This window comes from Scomber scombrus, chromosome 23, assembly GCF_963691925.1.
Source record: "Scomber scombrus chromosome 23, fScoSco1.1, whole genome shotgun sequence".
Lineage (NCBI taxonomy): Eukaryota > Metazoa > Chordata > Actinopteri > Scombriformes > Scombridae > Scomber > Scomber scombrus.
In genome coordinates this window covers 14,646,206-14,665,617 of record NC_084992.1, presented here as the reverse complement: position 1 = coordinate 14,665,617, position 19,412 = coordinate 14,646,206, and the positions used below count along the sequence as shown (strand labels likewise).

The 19,412-nt window shown below is 39.7% G+C and overlaps 1 protein-coding gene across 1 annotated transcript; it reads left to right on the top strand.

Annotated features, from left to right (window-relative positions):
- Positions 1-1,476: 1,476 nt before the first annotated feature.
- LOC134005877 (myozenin-2-like) lies at positions 1,477-11,781 on the top strand. The gene is made up of 6 exons (XM_062444903.1): positions 1,477-1,639; positions 2,519-2,609; positions 3,433-3,599; positions 8,290-8,419; positions 10,731-10,914; positions 11,240-11,781. The coding sequence occupies exons 2-6, from the start codon at positions 2,528-2,530 to the stop codon at positions 11,463-11,465; spliced, it is 789 nt and encodes a 262-aa protein (XP_062300887.1). The 5' UTR covers positions 1,477-1,639; positions 2,519-2,527; the 3' UTR covers positions 11,466-11,781.
- The last annotated feature ends 7,631 nt before the right edge of the window (positions 11,782-19,412 follow it).

Here is a 19,412-nt window from a genome sequence, read left to right as displayed (position 1 = left end):
CTGACTCCCTTTGTTTGTCTCTTTTACCAAGTAAATAAAATATATAGGGGGTAAATTAAATTTAGTAAGGTCAATTAAAACATAGAGACTGAATCATGAGGTGAGTAAACCCTAACACCTTGGTCTCTCCTATACCACATGTTGACATTTAAAACAAATAGTATCTGATTGGTATGCGTGCCCCGAGGGGCCGTGTTCCCATGTTGGATGCCATGGAATATATTTATTGTTGGCTGCGCACTGCAATTCTGGAGAGCTGATGAAGACAATTGCAGCTGGAACAACTTGTTTTGTATATATTAAAGCTTTGTCAGTAGTTTCCAAGAGTCTTTATGTGTCCATTTTAGCTAGGTCTGCCTTGTTTTCCTACATATGGAGCACACTCTTAACCATGGTAAATATAAAAAATCTAATAGCGGCTAGGTCAAATAGGAGTCATGTTGACCATTTTCTCCTAAAAGAAAAAAAAATCCTGATAATTGTTATTGGTTCTTTAATTTTAATGTCAAACAACAGCTGAATCCCCACAGCCCTGTTAAGTAGGCTACCCATTCATCAACACCAGTCATGTTATGCATTTGCATTGGTTTTAGCCTGGGTATGACTTAATAATAGGTGTTAAAATGCTTTTTAAACAGAGAGACTAATGTTGAGGTTAGTTGATACATTTACATGTGTGTTACTATCATGGACATTTAAACCATTTGTCCATTATTTATAGCTCACTATTTCATCTATTACTCTATTTAGCCATTACGTTTAGCCTACTGTTTCATTTCTTTTAGCTAACTATTCCAACTGTTTATCCATTATTTATTAGCCAGTTACTCCATCTGTTCATCCATTTCTTGAGCTAACTATTCAAACTGTCATCCATTTCTTTTAACTTATTATTCCAGCTGTTGGTCCATTTCTTTTAGCTAACCATTCCAACTGTTTATCCTTTTCATTTGGCTAGGGTTTTCATCCATCAAGTTGACCTATTACTACAGTTTATCCATTACTTCTAGCTAACTATTACATGACACTTAGCTATTGACGATTAATCATTTATCCATCCTTAAGATATCTTCCTCTATGTAGCTAGTCTAAATTGTGTATCTATAACTTACAGCTAACTGCTCTGCTCACTAACTAGTTAACACACTCTTAGTCACAAGATTGTTCTGATGTTATAGGTGACTTTAAATACGTTTATTTTCAATCAAATTGTAAAATATATTTTTATCTGATTAGTTTTGTTACTCCACAATCTTTCCACGTCACCCATTGCAGAAGTAGCCTACCCCTGGTTTGTAATCACTGATATAGATCATCCTGGCACAGTGAGAGATAGATGGAGGGCAAAGGGAGCAGTGGCGACAGTGCTCTAAATTTAGTCACCCCTTCGCTTGTGAACTAAATACCAATGACAACACACAAACTTACACCCACCCACTCATTCAGTCACTCAGTCAGCCGGGTCAGGCTGTAGCCCCCTCTGCCTGCACCTCCCCACATCAAGCTCCAGTCCTGAGGAGCACAAGCACCTACACGGGTTGCACTACCCAGTCTGACCCTCTCGCCTCTCACCTTTCTGACTTCCTACCCAGAGGAGACAGGAACAACTTGAGACTCCCCTGAGGGTCCTTCAGGACAGGTAAGCCATCACTCGGACCTCTCCACAGGTGTGCTGTGGCTTTGTTGTCCAGTTCTCATGTGACATTTCCATTCAAAATCAGGCATGTCTCTCACTACACTCATTCCCTACACATTTACCTGTCGATCACACAGCTCGCCATGTGTCATAATTAAAATCTATTTTTTACATCTATTTTTTAAATATGTTTTTGATAAATTTCTTCTTTGTGTTATTGCTTGACAATTTTATGTGTACAATATCCTGATTTTGACAACATACAATTATGCATTATGTTCCTCTTAATGGTTTTTTAAATAAAAAAATGTAACTAAATGAAAATAGCAAGATTGTGATTTATGAGAGCCAAGAATTAACTTTACAAACTTTTATCTGGTGAGCTGAAACAAAATGATGAAATGGTTTGCATGGTGTTCAGGAAAACTTGTTAGAGGTATTTTCGATATCAATAAAACATTTGTGTTGTATTCACTGACATGTTGGTGTAAACTTTCCACTGTGCTATTTCATCCACTGTCTCACGTATTTGCTGTGGAAGCACCATGTTCTTGATCTGTGTCCTTTCAGCCCACTTGGGTAATTTCAAACATATTGATTCCCAGACTCCTGACACAGCTGGTTGCCATGTCTGAAGAGCATGTGCTTGGCGTTTAACAGCCCAAGGTTATTTAAAGGGATGTGCTAACTTTGCCCTTTTCACTGCCCCAATAAATTCTGCTTCGGTGGGTCTTTATGTCTGGTGTGGACGCTTGATGTTGGTCAATCGATGGCCAACATGCAGTCGTGTTGTCTTGCTTTTGTGTCTAACTCTGCCTTTGAACAGGTTGTACTGATGTGTGCTGTCTCCTGTGACTTTTTTCCTTACCCCTGGTTTCCCAGGGGGCAGCCATGTCACAGTTCTCTACCATGACGACCTCGGAGAGGAAAATGCAGGCGGCAGCAATCTGCAGGGAGGTTCAATTCCAGGAAGGTAGCGGCATCGTTTCCTCTTTACTTCCTTGTCTAGTCCCTCTGACCTCTCAGTTTTTCACTCTCTCTTCTTGCATCAGTTCTTTGTTTCTGTTTCCAGCTCACCATCTCTTTCTCCTCACTTCCTGCTCCTTTCAGCCCCTCCCTACTCTTTTTTATCACACATATCAGCATAGACATGGATTTAACACCATTACTTACAGTACAGTACAGTCCCACACATATTAACCAGCAGGCACTGGACACTGCCAGATTCACTTTATAGAAGGTATGAGCCAACCATTTGCCAGGGCAGTAGTCACCAACCCTCCCTTCTATGAATGACCCAGACTATAAATAAGCAAATGAATACTTTTATGGGCCAAAGTAACTAATCCCTTTGTTGTTGTCCTTTGAACACGCTATTTCAAGGCGAGGACAACTGTTTGGCTCTCCGGGATGGGGAGGGTCTGAAGGCTACTGACAGCTGAAAGATATTTTGGCAAATTATATGTCTCGCACTTGGCCGGTGACATCTCCATGATCAGTATGCAGTAGCTAGAACACAGCGCTAACCACAAAACAAGCACTAGACACGAGTGGATTACGAGGGAAGATAATTCCTCGTTTATCATATTGGCAGTAATACCAAGTCAGCAATCCATGTAGAGTGCTTTTTTGTGGCAAGGTTTTTTTTCTCTGTGTAATATAATTTGTGTTCAATCAGATCAGATAGGAGGGAGTATAGGAAAATAAATGTGTCAGAAGTCTGATCAATGTATCAAGTATAAACTGTATATGTGGATATAATCTCTTTAATCCTCTGCGTGTGTCTTTATGTCCAGATGCAGACATGGATCTGGGGAAGAAAATGTGCGTACCTAAGGACATTATGCTGGAGGAGCTGTCTCTTGCCTCCAACCGGGGGTCCCGTCTTTTCAAAATGCGCCAGAGACGCTCAGAAAAATACACTTTTGAGAACATCCAGAATGAAAACAACAAACAGTTGAATGTAAGCAGAAACTGCATGGGGGGACCTACACAATATTAGGCAGGTGGTTTTGATGTTATGTTTGTTTGTTTGTTGTATGTTTTCATGTGTCTTTACAACTCCATAAACGGATGGTAAATGGACTGAATTGATGTAGTCTTCCAAACCATTCATTCACACATTAATACACTAATGGCAGAAGCTGCCATGCAAGGTGCCAGCCTGCTCATCAGGACACACACACACTCACAGACCCATGGCACAGCCTTTTGCAGTTCAGTATCATGCTCAAGGACACTTCAACATGCAGACTGTAGGAGCCAGGGATTGAACTGCCAATCTTACCTTTAGTGGACGACCTGCTCTACCTCCTCTCACAGCCGCCCCCCTGTCTCTAAGTTCATGATCCTGAGCAGCTGTGAACTTTAGATGGATAGAGAGTTCGATTCTCATCTTTCTTTCATACATGACCTGGAAGGGTGATTTTCCTGTGGTTGCATGTGGTGTAGCTCTATAAACTTGAAGGAACGCAGAGACATGAGCTTTCCACATAGCTTTCTCTCTCTGTGCAGTAAGGATGCTTTATTTTAACACCTTATTTAACCTCTTTACAGCATCATTTCCTTCTGGATGATAGATTGTAGTCCTGATGTCTTGGATACAGTATGTTGTTCTTCCAGGACAGAGGAGAGTTCTGAGGAGGTTAGCTATGGGCCATTATCTGTCAAAACAGCCATGGGTTTCCATTTTGGCAAAGTACAGATCTCATGAAGCTAATCACTGTAGCAGAAGTGCACTGTGGAGCAAATACACATCTGGCAACTTTGAATAATGGTCCATCATGGTAATACCGAACTTGTGGTCAGCAGGACCAGTATCAAATGGGCCAGTAATGTCTAATGCAAGCTTTTGCTAAGGTCCATCAGGCAAAGGGATTGGTGTTATTGGTGCAAGTGTGGTTCTTGTTGTTTTGTCATTCAGCTGACAGGACACACAGGTGGCAATGACAAACTACTAGCACATCCATTGTAGGCCACCAATACAAGTGTCTGAGTTGGTATGGACAACGCCTTGGTGTCTCTCATGTGCTAGGTGGGGATGTAGCCTTATTGGCACCACTATTCTCTGATGTCCTCTCAGAATAAGTGACTTGTGAATGGACAGGTCATTCCTAACCTGTTATTAAGGCATCAGGTCTGCCACCAGGTAGTTGTTGCGTAGTTCTGGGCAACCTGAGCTGCAACATTCTCTGGTTCCGTGTTTGGGGAGCAGTCCTGTTTTTTGACAGTGACAAGAAGGAAAGGCAGTCTGCTGCTTCGTTCTGAGCACGGGGTCTGTAGACAATATCATAGTTGAAGCAGAGAAGCCTGGCATGCCAGCATGCTGTTTTCATACCAGCTCTACTCATGCCTTTTGTAGCCAGGGGTTTGATTAAAGCCTGGTGATCAGTTTGTAAGATGAACTTTGTGCCCCATAAGTAGGTTCTTTATTGCTCTGTAGCCCTGACACATTCCTCATTCCTCATTCCTCACTTTGATTTCATGCACAAAGTTTTTCTCACAGCCCATGGTATGTGGAGATGTCCTGATTTGAATTTCACTTTATTTCCCACAATGACCATTACCAGTTCCTGAAATAAGTCCAACCCCAGCAGTAGTCAACCTGACTCCACAATTTCAAAAGGAGGCTAGGGCAGAACATCCATCATGATGTGCATATGTATCCAGTTGGCCTAATACTGGAATTATCTGTCTTGAGTACACCAGCAAATTAATCTCTGTTTGTTTCAGGGGTATTCCACTGAATGAGTTCTCATAAACATGAGCAGGCAGCAATGCAAGTGAAAATTCTGTATCTACTATCGTCTCAAATGGCTGCATATTGGGGGAAGTGCCTAATTCTATAGTGCACATTATTTTCCTCTCTATTGGGACAGAACATTTCAGAAATAGCACAGTTGGCTTGGGGATGACAACCTCCCTCACCTTGTTTTTTTGACCTGAGCGGCACACTTTTGCCGAGTGCCCAGTTTTTCCACGTGATTTACATATTGGTTGTAGCTGGGCACTTTATAGAATTTACCCTGTGCTTGTCTAAGTCACATCACTTACATTTGTGTGTATGTTCGGAGTTTGTTTTACATTTTCTTTGGTTACCTGTGCTGTTGGAACTCTGTTTTTGTTCCCTCTTTGGTAGCATTTTAAGCGTGACTGCTTTCACTTGATTAGCATTCTGAATGGCCTTATCCAGTGACAGTTTATTTTCTAGTAGAAAACGTTCACATATGTGCCCAGTGTAGGCTTTCTCCATGATTTGATCTCATAGCATATCTGCATTTCCAAAGTCACAATGCAAGCATCTCACACAGCATGGAAATTTATTGTACAATAGTTTTATCATGTGTCTGCGCTTGTTGGTGAAACTTATGTCTCGGTGACATTTACCTTCTACAAAAAATGTGCTCACATATTGTTGGTGGTGGTATTTTTTTCAGTCCAACTATACAACATTGTCTGTACTTGAGTTCCAACATTGTATAGCAGTACAACTCGCTTTTGGGTATCGGGCCACATAGCCCCTTCCACATCAATCACAAGTAGGTCGTATTCGAAAAATGTTAGCTTTGTTTTAAATTGCAGGGTCTCCCAGACATTGTTGGAAAGTGGGAGCCACAGTCATCCTCATTACCAATTTTATTACTTATTCATAGTGAAGCACTTAAAAAGTAACACTGGACAGAGGATAATATTCCATGTTACTTTACTGTGAGCACGCATTTCACAACTCCACATACTGCAATACTTTGTCTTTTTCTTAACAGCAGTTATGTAGCACCACCTATTGGCCTGGAATGGGATTAGCTTTCAGAACACAACACCTCACTTCCTGACTAAGTATTTGTGGGCAAGATTAAGCACTTGAAGTGTTTATTTGACTCGTGCTGTGAACACAAAGCAGCAGAGAATAGTTGTGAAAGTCTTCCAGATGGTCATGCGTAGCTTTATTAATGTCCCTTTGTGTATGGATGGGCAGTGTGCCAAGTCAGCATTTTTCATTTCCCAGCAGTACTTATCTTAGCCTGAGCTGGTCACACATAAAACAATTTACGTACTGAGACTCTCAGTAAAATGTAATCAAGATAAACTAACCAAGTTTCTCTTGGCTATATCTAATTAATTAGTAGCACTAGTTATATCCTCTTTCATTTAGTTGTGTGGTGACCTTGTGTGCTTTTCACTGCCCTTTTAAATTTTAGATAAAATAATTATTATGGTCTAGGGACATTTTTTCCCTCATCTTTGAAGTGAGAAAGACTCACAACACATATCTCTGGTTTGTTTATTGCTTGGGGCAATGGAGGGATTTTGTTTCAAGTTGTCAACATTTCCTGAGGAAGTCCTGGAGTAAATATCTTTCAGAAGGATGAAAGTTGGATGCTTGGGCTTCAATACATTTCATCCAAGCCCAGAAAACAATGTTTCTGATGAGGAAAAATGTTCAAGCAAAGAATTTTTATGCCAAATAACTGCAATGAAATGTGGGAAATTTTAAACAACGAGAAGTCTACTAAGGCAATAATTTACTGTGCATGCAAACCACATTTGATATATTTTAATATATCTAAACATGTCAGAAAAGTATGATATAGTTTAATATTTTTGCTATTTTTCGAAAAAAAAGAAAGTTCCCTGCGTCATGAGAAATTGTTGACACAATTTTTTTTCCACAAGGACTAACTAGTAGCAGCTGTGTATTGCACAATCTTCTTAAGCAACAACAGTTTGCTCACATGTGGAAATGTAACTTTTCAAATAAAAAATGTTCTGAGCACATTATAAGTCCAGTGTGTAGGATTTATGGGGATCCATTGGTGGAAATGTAACATAATATTCATAAGTCTGTTTTAATTAGAGTATAAATCTGTTAAAATAAGAATTATTGTTCTTACTGTTCTTGCCTATGTTGGTGGCTGTCCTGGAGCTTTCAGTTCTATCACCACATTTGTCTTTTTTTAAAACAACATGGATGCAATGTCTTTAAAGCTGCCATAATCAATATTTTTATACTAGCAATGAAATTATCACCCATGTCAGCAGTTTTGCTCAGCTTTACTACGAATTTTAGCAACCTTTTTTGGTTTGGTTTTACATTCACTCTCACCATTTTCATCAAAATTGTTTCACAGCAGCAGCAGACAGCTGATAAACCCACTATAACCTCCCTGCTAAGCATTGAACAGAAAAAAATCGTGACTAGCTAGTGAGGCAAGTGGGACATTTAGTATCTTAAGAAACACATTTTCACTCAGGAGTTGGTGGAGACAGACTTACAGCTAAAAGACCAGTTAATATTGGACATTCATCAATTGGCCAAAATCTCCAACTGATACGTGTTGCAAATAAGTAACTATTTGCAAAAACGTTCACCATGTCAATTTCAATGTTGTCTTACAGCTTGTTTTTGCTGCCCCCACGTGGCTAATAATTGTTCCTTCACTTAAAAAAGCTTAATACAGGTTGAAATTGCTCAGAAAATGTTATTAAATCTATGACAACTTGGCAGCTCCATCTCCCAAGGAAGTCTTGTATTGTTTAGTTTAAATTGTTTAGTCAACTACTGTGTCCAACAGGACTTTCAAACTAAAAATTGAATTAAAAATTTCAAAATTTCTTGTAAGCCTAACTCATGCCGTCTGTCCTTTTTTATTTAGAACACAGTGGTTCTTCAAACTGAGAAGGAGAATGCCGCGGACAGCCACAGTGGTGAGAACAACTTGGCTGCTGATCAGGACTGCACACCAGAAACAACAATGGTGCCAAATCCAGACAGTATTGCCCCGGGTAGGTAACACTGTTGATACAGCGTACTGGAACGCCAACACATTTCAAGGACCAAAAATATTGCAGCAGTAATAAACTGTAACTAAAGTCTACAAACAAGTTGAGCTCTGTTAAACTCAGTGACCTTGCTTGGTGCCTGTTTCTGCAGAACACACAAGGAACTGCTTTCAGTTTATTACATCAATGACAAAATCTTGTCCTGACTAATGTGTTTTAGGCAGGATTAACTTTCTGTGATTCTTCTATGCAAAATGTACACTTAAGATATGCAGTAAAAAAAAAAAAAAGCTTACATATTAAATGTACAGCCCGTTACAAACTGGAGAGACTGTGTGGATGTACTCTCCACAAAGCACTGGATGTACCATGTTTTGATAAGGATTCGACTGCTTTTCATTGTTTGTAGTCACGCACGCTTTGATCACGATGGAAAACATTTTCGACTTGTCTGGAATCTGCTGGCCTCAGGCAGAATATGATTACACATTTGTCTTTTTATTCTCTCTCTCTCTCTCTGCCTGTTTCATTTCTTTCCAGTCTTTCTATCTTCATCCCACTCTTTGTCTCATGTCTACTCCTCCACATTCCTCTTTTTTTTTACCCCTTCTTGTTACAATCAGCTTTGACCATCTTTCTGAAAAGTAGTTGAGTTTTACCCTATGAGAAGTGTTTCCTGTTTGCCTCCGGTGCCACTGATACCATCAGCTTTGCACTTACATCCTTCCGCGTGTCTCAATTCTGCCCACTTGACACAAAACCAATACTGATTTAAGGATGAGTATGTCCACACAGGGGTGGGGTGTTATTTCTGGAGCTCGGGACCAGACACCACCCCTCAGTGTCTGAGTGATGTCACTCCAGCTGTAGCAGAAATCAGGCCAAAGTGCATTAGGTATCAAATGGTAAGAACTCTTAAAATAGCACACTCGTCTACCCAGGGGTGAATGTTCCATGTGCCTGTACTGGTAGATTTTTTAAAACCATACTATAGTTACATACAGGGAGCACTTTAAGATTCTAATGGAGCTTGGATACACAAGAAAAATGGCAGAAAATACATTGAAGGTAATAACTTTATATAGTTTTTCATTTGTAATATCTTGTGCCATTTTGAAACCAAAGTATAGCAAAATGTCAGATGCATCTTTAGTTATAGTGCCAAATGTTTGACTAAATGCTGCCACATTTGAAGATAGATTTTTCAGAGAGAAAAAAGAAAATTATGTAAAAAAAAAAAAAAAAAGAGAAAAAAAAGCCACACTGCTTTTTTTTCTCTGTCCTCTCAGGGCTTTTTTTGGGACCGTCTTTCATCTCCACAGAGCGAACATAGAGCTGGGTGTGTGACAGTCGTTTCCCACAAAAATATAAACTCAGCCAAACATCCAGCAACAAAAACAATATTCCATGGCCTCAGAAAAATCTTTTACACAATGTTTTGTAATAGATTCCCCTCCAAAACCTGTAAACTTCCCTACAGGTCTGTTTGGTTTCTCCTGCTTCCCCCTCAGGGCAAAACATAAACTCAGGAAGGAGGATTGTTCATTGTGAGAGGTTAGGACGTGACACAACGCCCCATGTTATGTAATGCTTGAGCTTGCAAGCCCCCCTGAGTGAAGCACTGGGTTTGAAGGATAGTGTTTTGGATGGGCCTCTCCCATCAACACACACAGACTATGTAGGGAGACATACATGCAGCTGGGCACACAAACACGCACACATACAGGGGTAGCTGCCCCTTGATTTGTTTTGCTGTGAACTTTAACGAGGAATGAAGGGCCAAAGAAAAACAGTGGGGGGTATTGCAATGTGACACACTCAGATCGATATGATTGCGTTATACACACACGCACGCGCACACACACACACACACACACACACACACACACACACACACATAATAATCAGTGCTTTAAAGCTAAAACAAGCAACTTTAACCGTTAGTAGCTTTAAATGCAGGTAAGATATGACATTATTGTACTTCAGTACACCAAGCTGCATACATTCATACAGTTTACTCATAACCATCTGACTGTTTTTTCATTAGCTTTCTTTGGATTTGTTAGCTGTTGATTGCGTAAGAGATCATTTTGAATTTGGCTCTCAAGTTTCACTTCATCACTGGCTGTGTATGGAGAATTGTCCAGCCCTGACACGAGCACTGTTTTTGGAAAATTGAAAAATATGAAAAATGAACAGACATATAAAGAAAGTAAACTGTGAAAAAAATAAAGAAAAAAGAAAAACACAATGCCTTCTGTTTATCAGACAAACCCTATGTTTAATCACTCTCTGTGTTGTATAATGTGCTCAGGGTATGGAGGTCCTTTAAAAGACATCCCTCCAGAGAAGTTCAACACTACGGCTATACCAAAGTCCTACCATTCACCCTGGGAACAGGCCATCATCAGTGACCCAACCTTGGCTGACACTCTCATCACCCATATGCCTGAGCCAGAGGCCCGATCAGACCTACCAGGGTTCAAAAGTTTCAATAGGTAAGAACCTCACAGGTGGAAAATAGGTGACTAAAATTGTAGTGGTTTGATACATTTAAAGAATCAGACACATGTATCTTAAATGTTTAATGTATGTTTTTAATTTACATACAAGTGCTGAGTGAGCAAAACAAGAGTTGTCCTTTATCTAAGTCATAATGGATTAAAGTATGCTTCTCTCTCTCAGCAGTTATTTCTCAGAATATGTCCCCTGGTCAAAGTCTTTGCCTCCTTTTTAATTAGTCACATCACTTCAACTGTCAGTGCAGTCCCTCTCATTAGCACATGACGGCCACTCTTAACAATGTCACTCCATCATCTACAGGGTGGCAACCCCGTTCGGTGGCTTCAACAAGGCACCCAGACCTGATCCCATCAAGAACCTGCCGGCAGAGCCCCTCCCCGACTACCCCGAGCTCCAGGAGGACACAGCGGTAAACCGACCCTCCTTCAACAGAGCTGCTCTCGGGTGGGTGTCGGCAGGCGGTTCAGTCACCCTCCCTACACTTTCCCTTGAGCCTATGTTCATCCCTGAGTCAGAAGACCTTTGAACCCATAATGAAGTCACACAGAGATGCTGTCTACTTAGTTGCTGCACTCGAGGTTATTGTGGGCGGAGTAGCGTTTCAGTCAGAACAGAGTCAGGGTGATAAAAAGCATCCCGTTGGGCTGTGCTGGTTCGAGTTACCATGTATGCAGTATCCCTTGGTTTTTCAGGGATGATAACAATTACTTTGCACTCAGATATACATTAATTATCTTGAACAGTAAGCAGAGAATACTGGAATAAATGAAAATTGTATATTAATGTGCATAAGAATATTCTATCTTGCAGACACACATTTTTGCTCAATAAAATGGTTTGGAATGCAACAAGTCCAACATCTTTTCTGTTTTTTTTTTTTTTTACATTTAAATTTCATTTCCTGCTACTAAAACTGCAACTAAAATTAGTTTTGGTCTTTCTTGAGGCTTTTGGACATGCAAATCTCTTAACATATTCCACAACATGCCCTCAGGTAATAATTTCACAGTGAGTTGGTCTGAGCCACACTGAAGGCTCACTTGAGTGAGTGATGCTGTGCCTGTGTGCTATAGTCGTATGCAAACCCATCACTTATTGCATCATGTGAGAGGCCAAAGATACATGTGAGCCACTGTAACACACCTCAAGGTTACACCGCCTGACAAATCAAATCTGCTTCACTGACATGAGCGGCTTGACTGATGTGTCTCTCACCTTTTGGCTATGCCCAGTCGAAGGATTGCGATTGATGGGAGAGCTACTTGATGAGCTGTGCCCACTTCTTATCTGTGTCACTGTTTATTACTATAGCATTTAGGGATGTATCTCAGAGATAACAGGCTCAAGCAAGCAGACTTGACTGATCGAAAGCAGAGAAGTACAGACAATGTACAGAAAGTTAACCAGTTTTATTCAGTTAAATGGACAAATTAGGTCTTTATTTTAAGTTTTATTGTCTAGTTTTTGGCATCTTCTAGGTAGGTATTTTTTTACCATTATTTTGAATTTAAGTTATTTATACTTAAATGAGGATATATTCCAATGTCGTAAAAAAAAACCCACACATTATCCTTTTTGCATGTTGCAGCTAATGTCATTTAGCTAACATGCGAGCTTTTTGTTCTCTGTGCCAATTGCTTTTAATAAATACCAACATGTGTTTTGTATGTCTATATGTACAGACTTATTTTCCAGATTTTTTAACAAGTGTCAAAAATATAACAGTGATTTAAAACACTTATGTGTCTCTTTATGTCTCTTATGTGTCTGTCTTTAACACTGATTTACATCTTTAACACTTTCCCAGAATATATCCATGATCTTACTCCTCATGTGGAATTACTGAACAACAGACAAAGATAAATCCCTTAAAGTCAGCCATCATGAGCTATAGGGGAAAACCACACCTCCTCAGTACAAAATATATTAAAAATGTATTACAAAATGATCTTTTAATGGCCCAGTGTGTAGGATTTCGTGGCATTTAGCAGTGAGATTGCAGATTGCACTAAATATCCCTACTCCCCCTCCCCTTACTGGTATACAGGAAAACATACAGTGGCCTTGTGAAAAACTTGCAAAAAAAGTGAAAGACACTCTAGTTTGTCTGTTCTGGGCTACTGTAGAAGCATGGCAGTGCAACATGGCACTTGCTCCTTATGTCGATATAAAGGGCTCATTCTAAGGTAATGATAGTGATTCTCATTTTCTGGTGATTATGCCATAACAAAAGCATGCTTATTAATATTATATTCCATTTTTGCCAAGTCCGTTCCACTACATGCTACTAAATTCTATACATTGACCTTGTAAGATTGGCAACAGTAACACTGAAGATGTCAAATATTACTTTTTTAATAGTAAATTTGATGAAATATGAATCGATGACTCTCAAAATATGATTCTCACTGCATTCTAGTGAGAATTGTACATGTGTAGCACTTTTTCAAGTATGACCACAATCTGGACAGTGAGATGTGTTAAATTTTATAAAGCCATGTAACCAAGTCCAGCACCAGCATTCCTTGCCTCTGTCGGAAACCTTTTGGAATGTGCAGCCCCTGGTGCCACTCCCCTTTTTTTCAGTCCTATTGAATTCCTCTTGCTAGCCTCGTCAGAAGAATGGTGTGTACAGCACACCACCCAGCATCCAACAGCATCAGTAACTCTGCCAAGTACCACAGTAAATAGCAAGTATTGTTTATCAAGGTCAGGCATGACCTGTCTTTGAACTTTGATTGTAGCCATTATCAAACTGCAGAAACGGAAATATTATTGGCAGGGACCGTAGCGTAGGCTGAGGGTCGGCGAGCCAGACAATTCGATTATTAGTCTCTAACTGCAACTAGTTTCCCCTCTGGTGTGTTTGCCTTGGCATGAGATGGCACAGTAAGCACCGGATTATAGGCTGTGAAGTCTAGAGTTATTGCTTTGTTTGAATAGAGTGACCTACAAGCTAAACATCCTGTCCCTGAACTAATGGTTGAAGCTTGACTCTTGTATTGTCCTTGAGCAGGAGGTTCAACCAGTCCTTTATAGTCCTTCTAAATCGCTATGCGATAAAGGGATAGCACGTTGGCATCTCAGTGAGCTGAAATGCAGGGCAGTCCTTTTTTAACTGTGTTTGGAGAAGGGGAAGCAGTACACCAACCCCTGATTGGTTTCTCAGACTGGAGTGACCACAAAAACCTTAATTTGATGGGAATATGGCTTTTTGTGTGTTCAACAGGTGCAAGAAGTGAGATGGACATTTGTAATTCAACTAAATTTCAAATTATTCATCTTATATTTTATACTCTGTGCTTAGTCTATAAATGAGCAGCTGGCCTTCGGTGCCTTTATCAGCAGTTAATAACAATGGACTTTGCTGCTGCTGTTTTCTCAGTCATCATTTAAAAGCTGAAGTCCCTTGGGTATCCATCTGCACACACAGCACCAAACACTGAGTGTGCAGTACGTTGCTGACACAGACAACTGCTAAAAGGTTGAGCCACAAGACTAGCTAATATCCCACAAGGACTTCCTTAAGTATGCACGGGTCAAGTGAGAAGACAAATGTGTTGTGAAATAAAAACTGCAGGGGCACCAAGCTGTACCCAGATGGGGACGTATTGTCCTCTCAAAGGTTTTAACATACAGACACACTGTTAAGGAGTTTGCAGTGAGAATTCAGGTGGAGTTTATGCTTAAATGTTCCACTAGACACAATGGAAATCTAGGATTAACCTCAGATTATTGGGTTAAAGTGACCCCCTGACATAAAATCTGTAAATAACTGCATAGCACGGCTAATCTATAGTGTGTCAATGTTTTAGTTTATGTCTTTCTCATCCGATGACACCATATGCTTACACTTGTTTTGGCTGATTGAATGTACACAGCAGGTGGTTATTCCCTTAGGAAAATGCGAAGCCCACTGGGATATCTAAAAATATGAGTGAAAATAAACCATCTCAGGGGTCAGTAGGGTGGTGTTGGGTTGCCGATGAGGTGAGGTGAAGGGTGACAGGGAACACATTCCACTCCTTGAAATGAAGTGAAATGACGTAGTGGGTTGAACTATGTTTGCTCTGAGAACATTCTCAGTCCATCAAGTGTCAGCAAAGTGTGTGAGGGTGGATGCTTGCGTATGTGCACGTTCATCCACAAACAGTTATGGGTGTGCTTGTGTGAGTTTTGGGGGATTATTTGAATCGATGGGATCATTAGATGAATGCTAGAAGGAATATCTGGTCTTTTGGTGCAAATAAGCAAATGATTGTTGACCAATGTGCATTCATTTTCATCCAGTGCAGAGAGGTTAAGTAGCCTACACCGAAATTCACCACTGCAGAAACTACTTCATGTAAGGATGCAAACAGCTAGGCTAGTAATTAGCCTGTTTGGACAAATGAACATTCAAGATCGTGTTCCTGTTTACTTGCAAAAGCCCTCGAGACCAATTAGAGCTGTGTTCTCTCACAGTAATCCAGCCTCTGACTTTTACCTCAGGGGGCTCATCTATATTCCTGACCAGTCAATATATGTTAACCTCCTCTCTTTGGTGAATAGTCAATGAAGAATTATTAACTTCCAAGTGCTAACACAACGAAAGTGTAGCACTGAAACTTAAGGTGATGATGAAAAAGGTCTCTTCTCATCTCATCAAGCTTGGAAAGAGCAGTAAACAGCTGTCCTTAATGTGGAGTTACATAGGAAATAGCCCATTTTTTATGTTGTTGCTAGGAAAACAATAATTAATGTGCCTTATCTCAGTCACTGAGGGGTATTACTTTCCCGGACGGACAGCACTGAGGCGATAGCGTGCTTTTCCTGTGCGCTGCAGCTACTACGGATACGGCAAACACAGCAGAGAAATACATCACAGTCACCTCTTTGGCTGCACTCCAGAATTAATGTATCACAGTCAATTGCCAAAAAATGATGCTTATGTCATCTACTTTTCTGCAGTAAAACAATGAGTACAGGTCTACTAGAGGCTTAGAGGGAAAATTAAAATAAATCAATATGAATGGTAAATAAAATAAATGCTAGTGTAGCATTGAGGACCTCTAATCTTACCTGGATGATAAAAATCTCTCACCTGCTCCCGTGGTGTATTATGAAATACATCAAAGTGCAACATCATGCTGTTTGTGGTAATGTTATGTCATCATGATTGTACATAAATATCATTCCAGTGAATAACATACAACAGAGACAAGATGTACTGTATGATACCATGTTCAGTGATTCTTTAAACTATGCTTTGTGTGAGCCATTATTTTTGAATTTGACCTGAACTGATACTAATTTCCAGATGTCACATGTATTGAAGAGCAGATTAAAAAAAAGAAAAAGAAAAAGAAAAGAAGCAAAGAACTGCTGACGTGGTTGTTCTGAAGATACTTGAGAAGTGGTTTCGTTCCAAAAACTCATCATTACAGGATTTTAATCCCCGGTTAAATATAGCACGAGTTGCTTCAGAGGCGTCGCCTCCCGTGGCCCCCATTGTGGCGTTCAAGCATGTCTAATCTCTTACATAACAACAGGGCATTCACTTCTGTATGGTTCCTCATTAGTAGTAATCCAATAGTATAACACAACAAATGGTGTTCACAAAACACATTACAAGCTTTGCTTTGTTCAGTTATTCCACTTTGTGTAGTTTTTGCAAAGAGTGAATAAAGGGCGTTTTCATTTAAGGGGAATCTATTTAAAAAATCTCACAGTTTGAACTCACACACAACATACACTACACAAATATCCCATATTTGCTCGCATTTATGCACATGTTCAGGACAACTTGTGTCCTCATATTACTTTTCATTAGTACAAGCTGCTCCATTTGAATTATTTGTATTTCCCATGATACAAGTTCACATACTCGTACACAAATGCGCACATAAACTAGGGCAATTATTATGACTCAGGCTGAGACAGGAGCAAATTAAGTTTACATTTTAATTAGACACTTGCAGTTACCATGACCACAACAGATGTGAGCAACAGTAGAGGGACTTTAGCCTATTTATCCAGTCTACTATATGTTGATTTACATTATCTGTCCTGTCAGAAAAGCCTTGAGGAATTTGTTCTTGCTTTTTCATTAATCAGATGAATTTACTCTAAACTTCCATTTCATGTGGTTTCTTTTACATTTGTATTGGTGTGAAAAAAAACAAAAACGTATTGAAAGCACAGACTTTTCAAAAAGTATGGTTGTGGAATTGTTGCCCCACTTTCCTGTTGTGTCTCAGGGCTATAGAGTACAGTAAGTATGGATTGAAAGGCCTGACAACAGTGCTAAAAATATCCCACTTCAAATGGTACAACACATTTGGGATGAAATGGAAATTTAACTGCCCAGTGACCCAATCAGGAACATCTGTGAATCTATATATCAATCAAAAACAAGAGCTTATTTGTTCAGAAACATGACATTGGACCAGAAAACTGCATAACACATGTCTGATGTGTCACAAAGTTGTTTTTCATTAGTGCTGTTGTTGGTGAAATTGCACAAAAAGGTCTCCACAGGCAAAGATAGGACAATGGTTTGTCATTTGAGCTGTGTTTATCCACCGTGTTCAGCAAATCTCTTGCTGTTCATTCGTGGCATTCTCAAGGTGAGAAGTCAAGGCAATGGCACCAGCTCTCAGCGGGACATTTACTGTGTGCACTGTCTCCTTGCAGAGCTGGCAAAGTCTCACTAATTAATCTTAAATGAAAATGCCCTTCACAACAGAGTCAAACTTGTGTAGCACCAGTGGTATCCTGGGTTGTTGGATTTGAGATTAGGAAAAAAGAGACTTCTTTATACTTAGAAAGTTTAATTGCACTACTTCATAAATTTGCAAAGTTGGTAACATAAGAAAAGTAGCAAAGACTAAGGACAAGCAGACATGTCCAAAAAGCAATGAGCCACTATTCTGCAGAAGTCATTGACAGTGCATGCCAGCCAGGCACTGATGTGTCTATGCAATGATAGTCATTTTCAGTCTTTTGGCTCAGAGTGAGGCAGTGATGCTGACCAGGCACAAATTGTCAGATACAGCAGCTGATTGCAAACTGTCCACCAAGGTCAGAAAAGAAAAGTTTACATTTGTGGAACTTGTAAAAGACCTGATCTGTTTGAGCTGTCTGATCCATAATTTATATGGAATGTAAGATATTCGGTGGCAGCACTTCAAAGCAAGGAGGGCCAACAGCCAGGGTGGGAATGACCAATATCATAATGTGAATTCTCTATGTGAGCTCAGAGCAACACACATACCAAATAATTTTGTTAACCTAATCTAAAAACTGCTACAGAATGGCTTACTGTTTGTTGGGTTATTTTATTTCCCATAAGTGCTTTAAAGTACAGTTTCTAGCATAAGGTAAGTTGAGAACTTCACTGCCAACACCATTAAGTCTCACATCACTCAAACAGATTATTACCACACTCAAACCTTTTTATATTTTAAAGGGAAGCATTATATGTCCCTTGAGGAAATGTGTGTGGAGGGAAATGGCATTGTCTCCTCAATGGGCCCTTTCAAGTACTTCCTGGGGAAAGGCTGGACTACGCTGATACATTGTGACCCCTCACCGCACACTCGATCACTTTGTCCAGTTTCCTCAGCCTTAATGAGTGACTGTGCTGATTTTTTTTGGAATGCCTAAAATGTGTTCTTCTGAAGCTTGTTGGACATGTGGCCCGATTCAAAAATGATTTTGCAACAGATAATGTTATTAGAGCTCTCTAACTGAGGATCTACACTGAATTTATGGGTTTCATTGAAGATAACACAATGCTCTTCAGAAGTGAATTTCCTCCGGGCAGTATTTAGTTGAAATTAATGTGCCAAAGGAATTGTTAAAATGCTTCATGCAAGGTCGGTGTGAAATTTGCAAAGATGACACTAAAATAGGAACCTGAATGTGAGACTGTTAAACAAAGAGAAGGTAAAGCTAATGAGGTGACCTTTGCAAATCTGTACATTATACACATTTCTTTCCATAGTAATAAAAGTAAATGAAGTCACAATTTCTAAAAACATGCATTCCTGCATGTGCAATTACAGCTGTGTCAAATAAAACATACAGTAAGAGATATTTCCCCTTTATGATCTGGATAACTCAGGACATTCGTGAAATGTTATGATTTAGATTTTTTAGAAAATAAATGAATGGACAATCAAAAATATACTTTATAGACTCACACGTTCACATCCTCCATGATATACCCTGTTGTCAATCCAAACTACTTATTTTAATTAATGCAATTATTCCACATAAAAATATGGGCAGCTTGGTGGGGGCCTTGAGCCATGAAACATGATAGGGCTATCACAATCTCTCCTGCTTGAAAAAAGGGGGAGAAAAGCTTTAATTTTACATCCCTTTCATTCGCTTTCTTTATATAACAGGATCAGGCAGATGGTGTTTGGGTAACGAGAGCCTTACATCACTTTCCTCTGCTCTCTGTGTTCCTCATAATGATCAGTGT

Bases quoted from the DNA above. Each gene is read 5' to 3' on its own strand.
- LOC134005877 (XM_062444903.1), top strand. From the start codon at position 2,528: ATGTCACAGTTCTCTACCATGACGACCTCGGAGAGGAAAATGCAGGCG. The intron at 3,600-8,289 runs GTAAGCAGAAAC...TTTTTTATTTAG, and splicing joins AAAACAACAAACAGTTGAAT to AACACAGTGGTTCTTCAAAC. The intron at 10,915-11,239 runs GTAAGAACCTCA...CATCATCTACAG, and splicing joins GGGTTCAAAAGTTTCAATAG to GGTGGCAACCCCGTTCGGTG.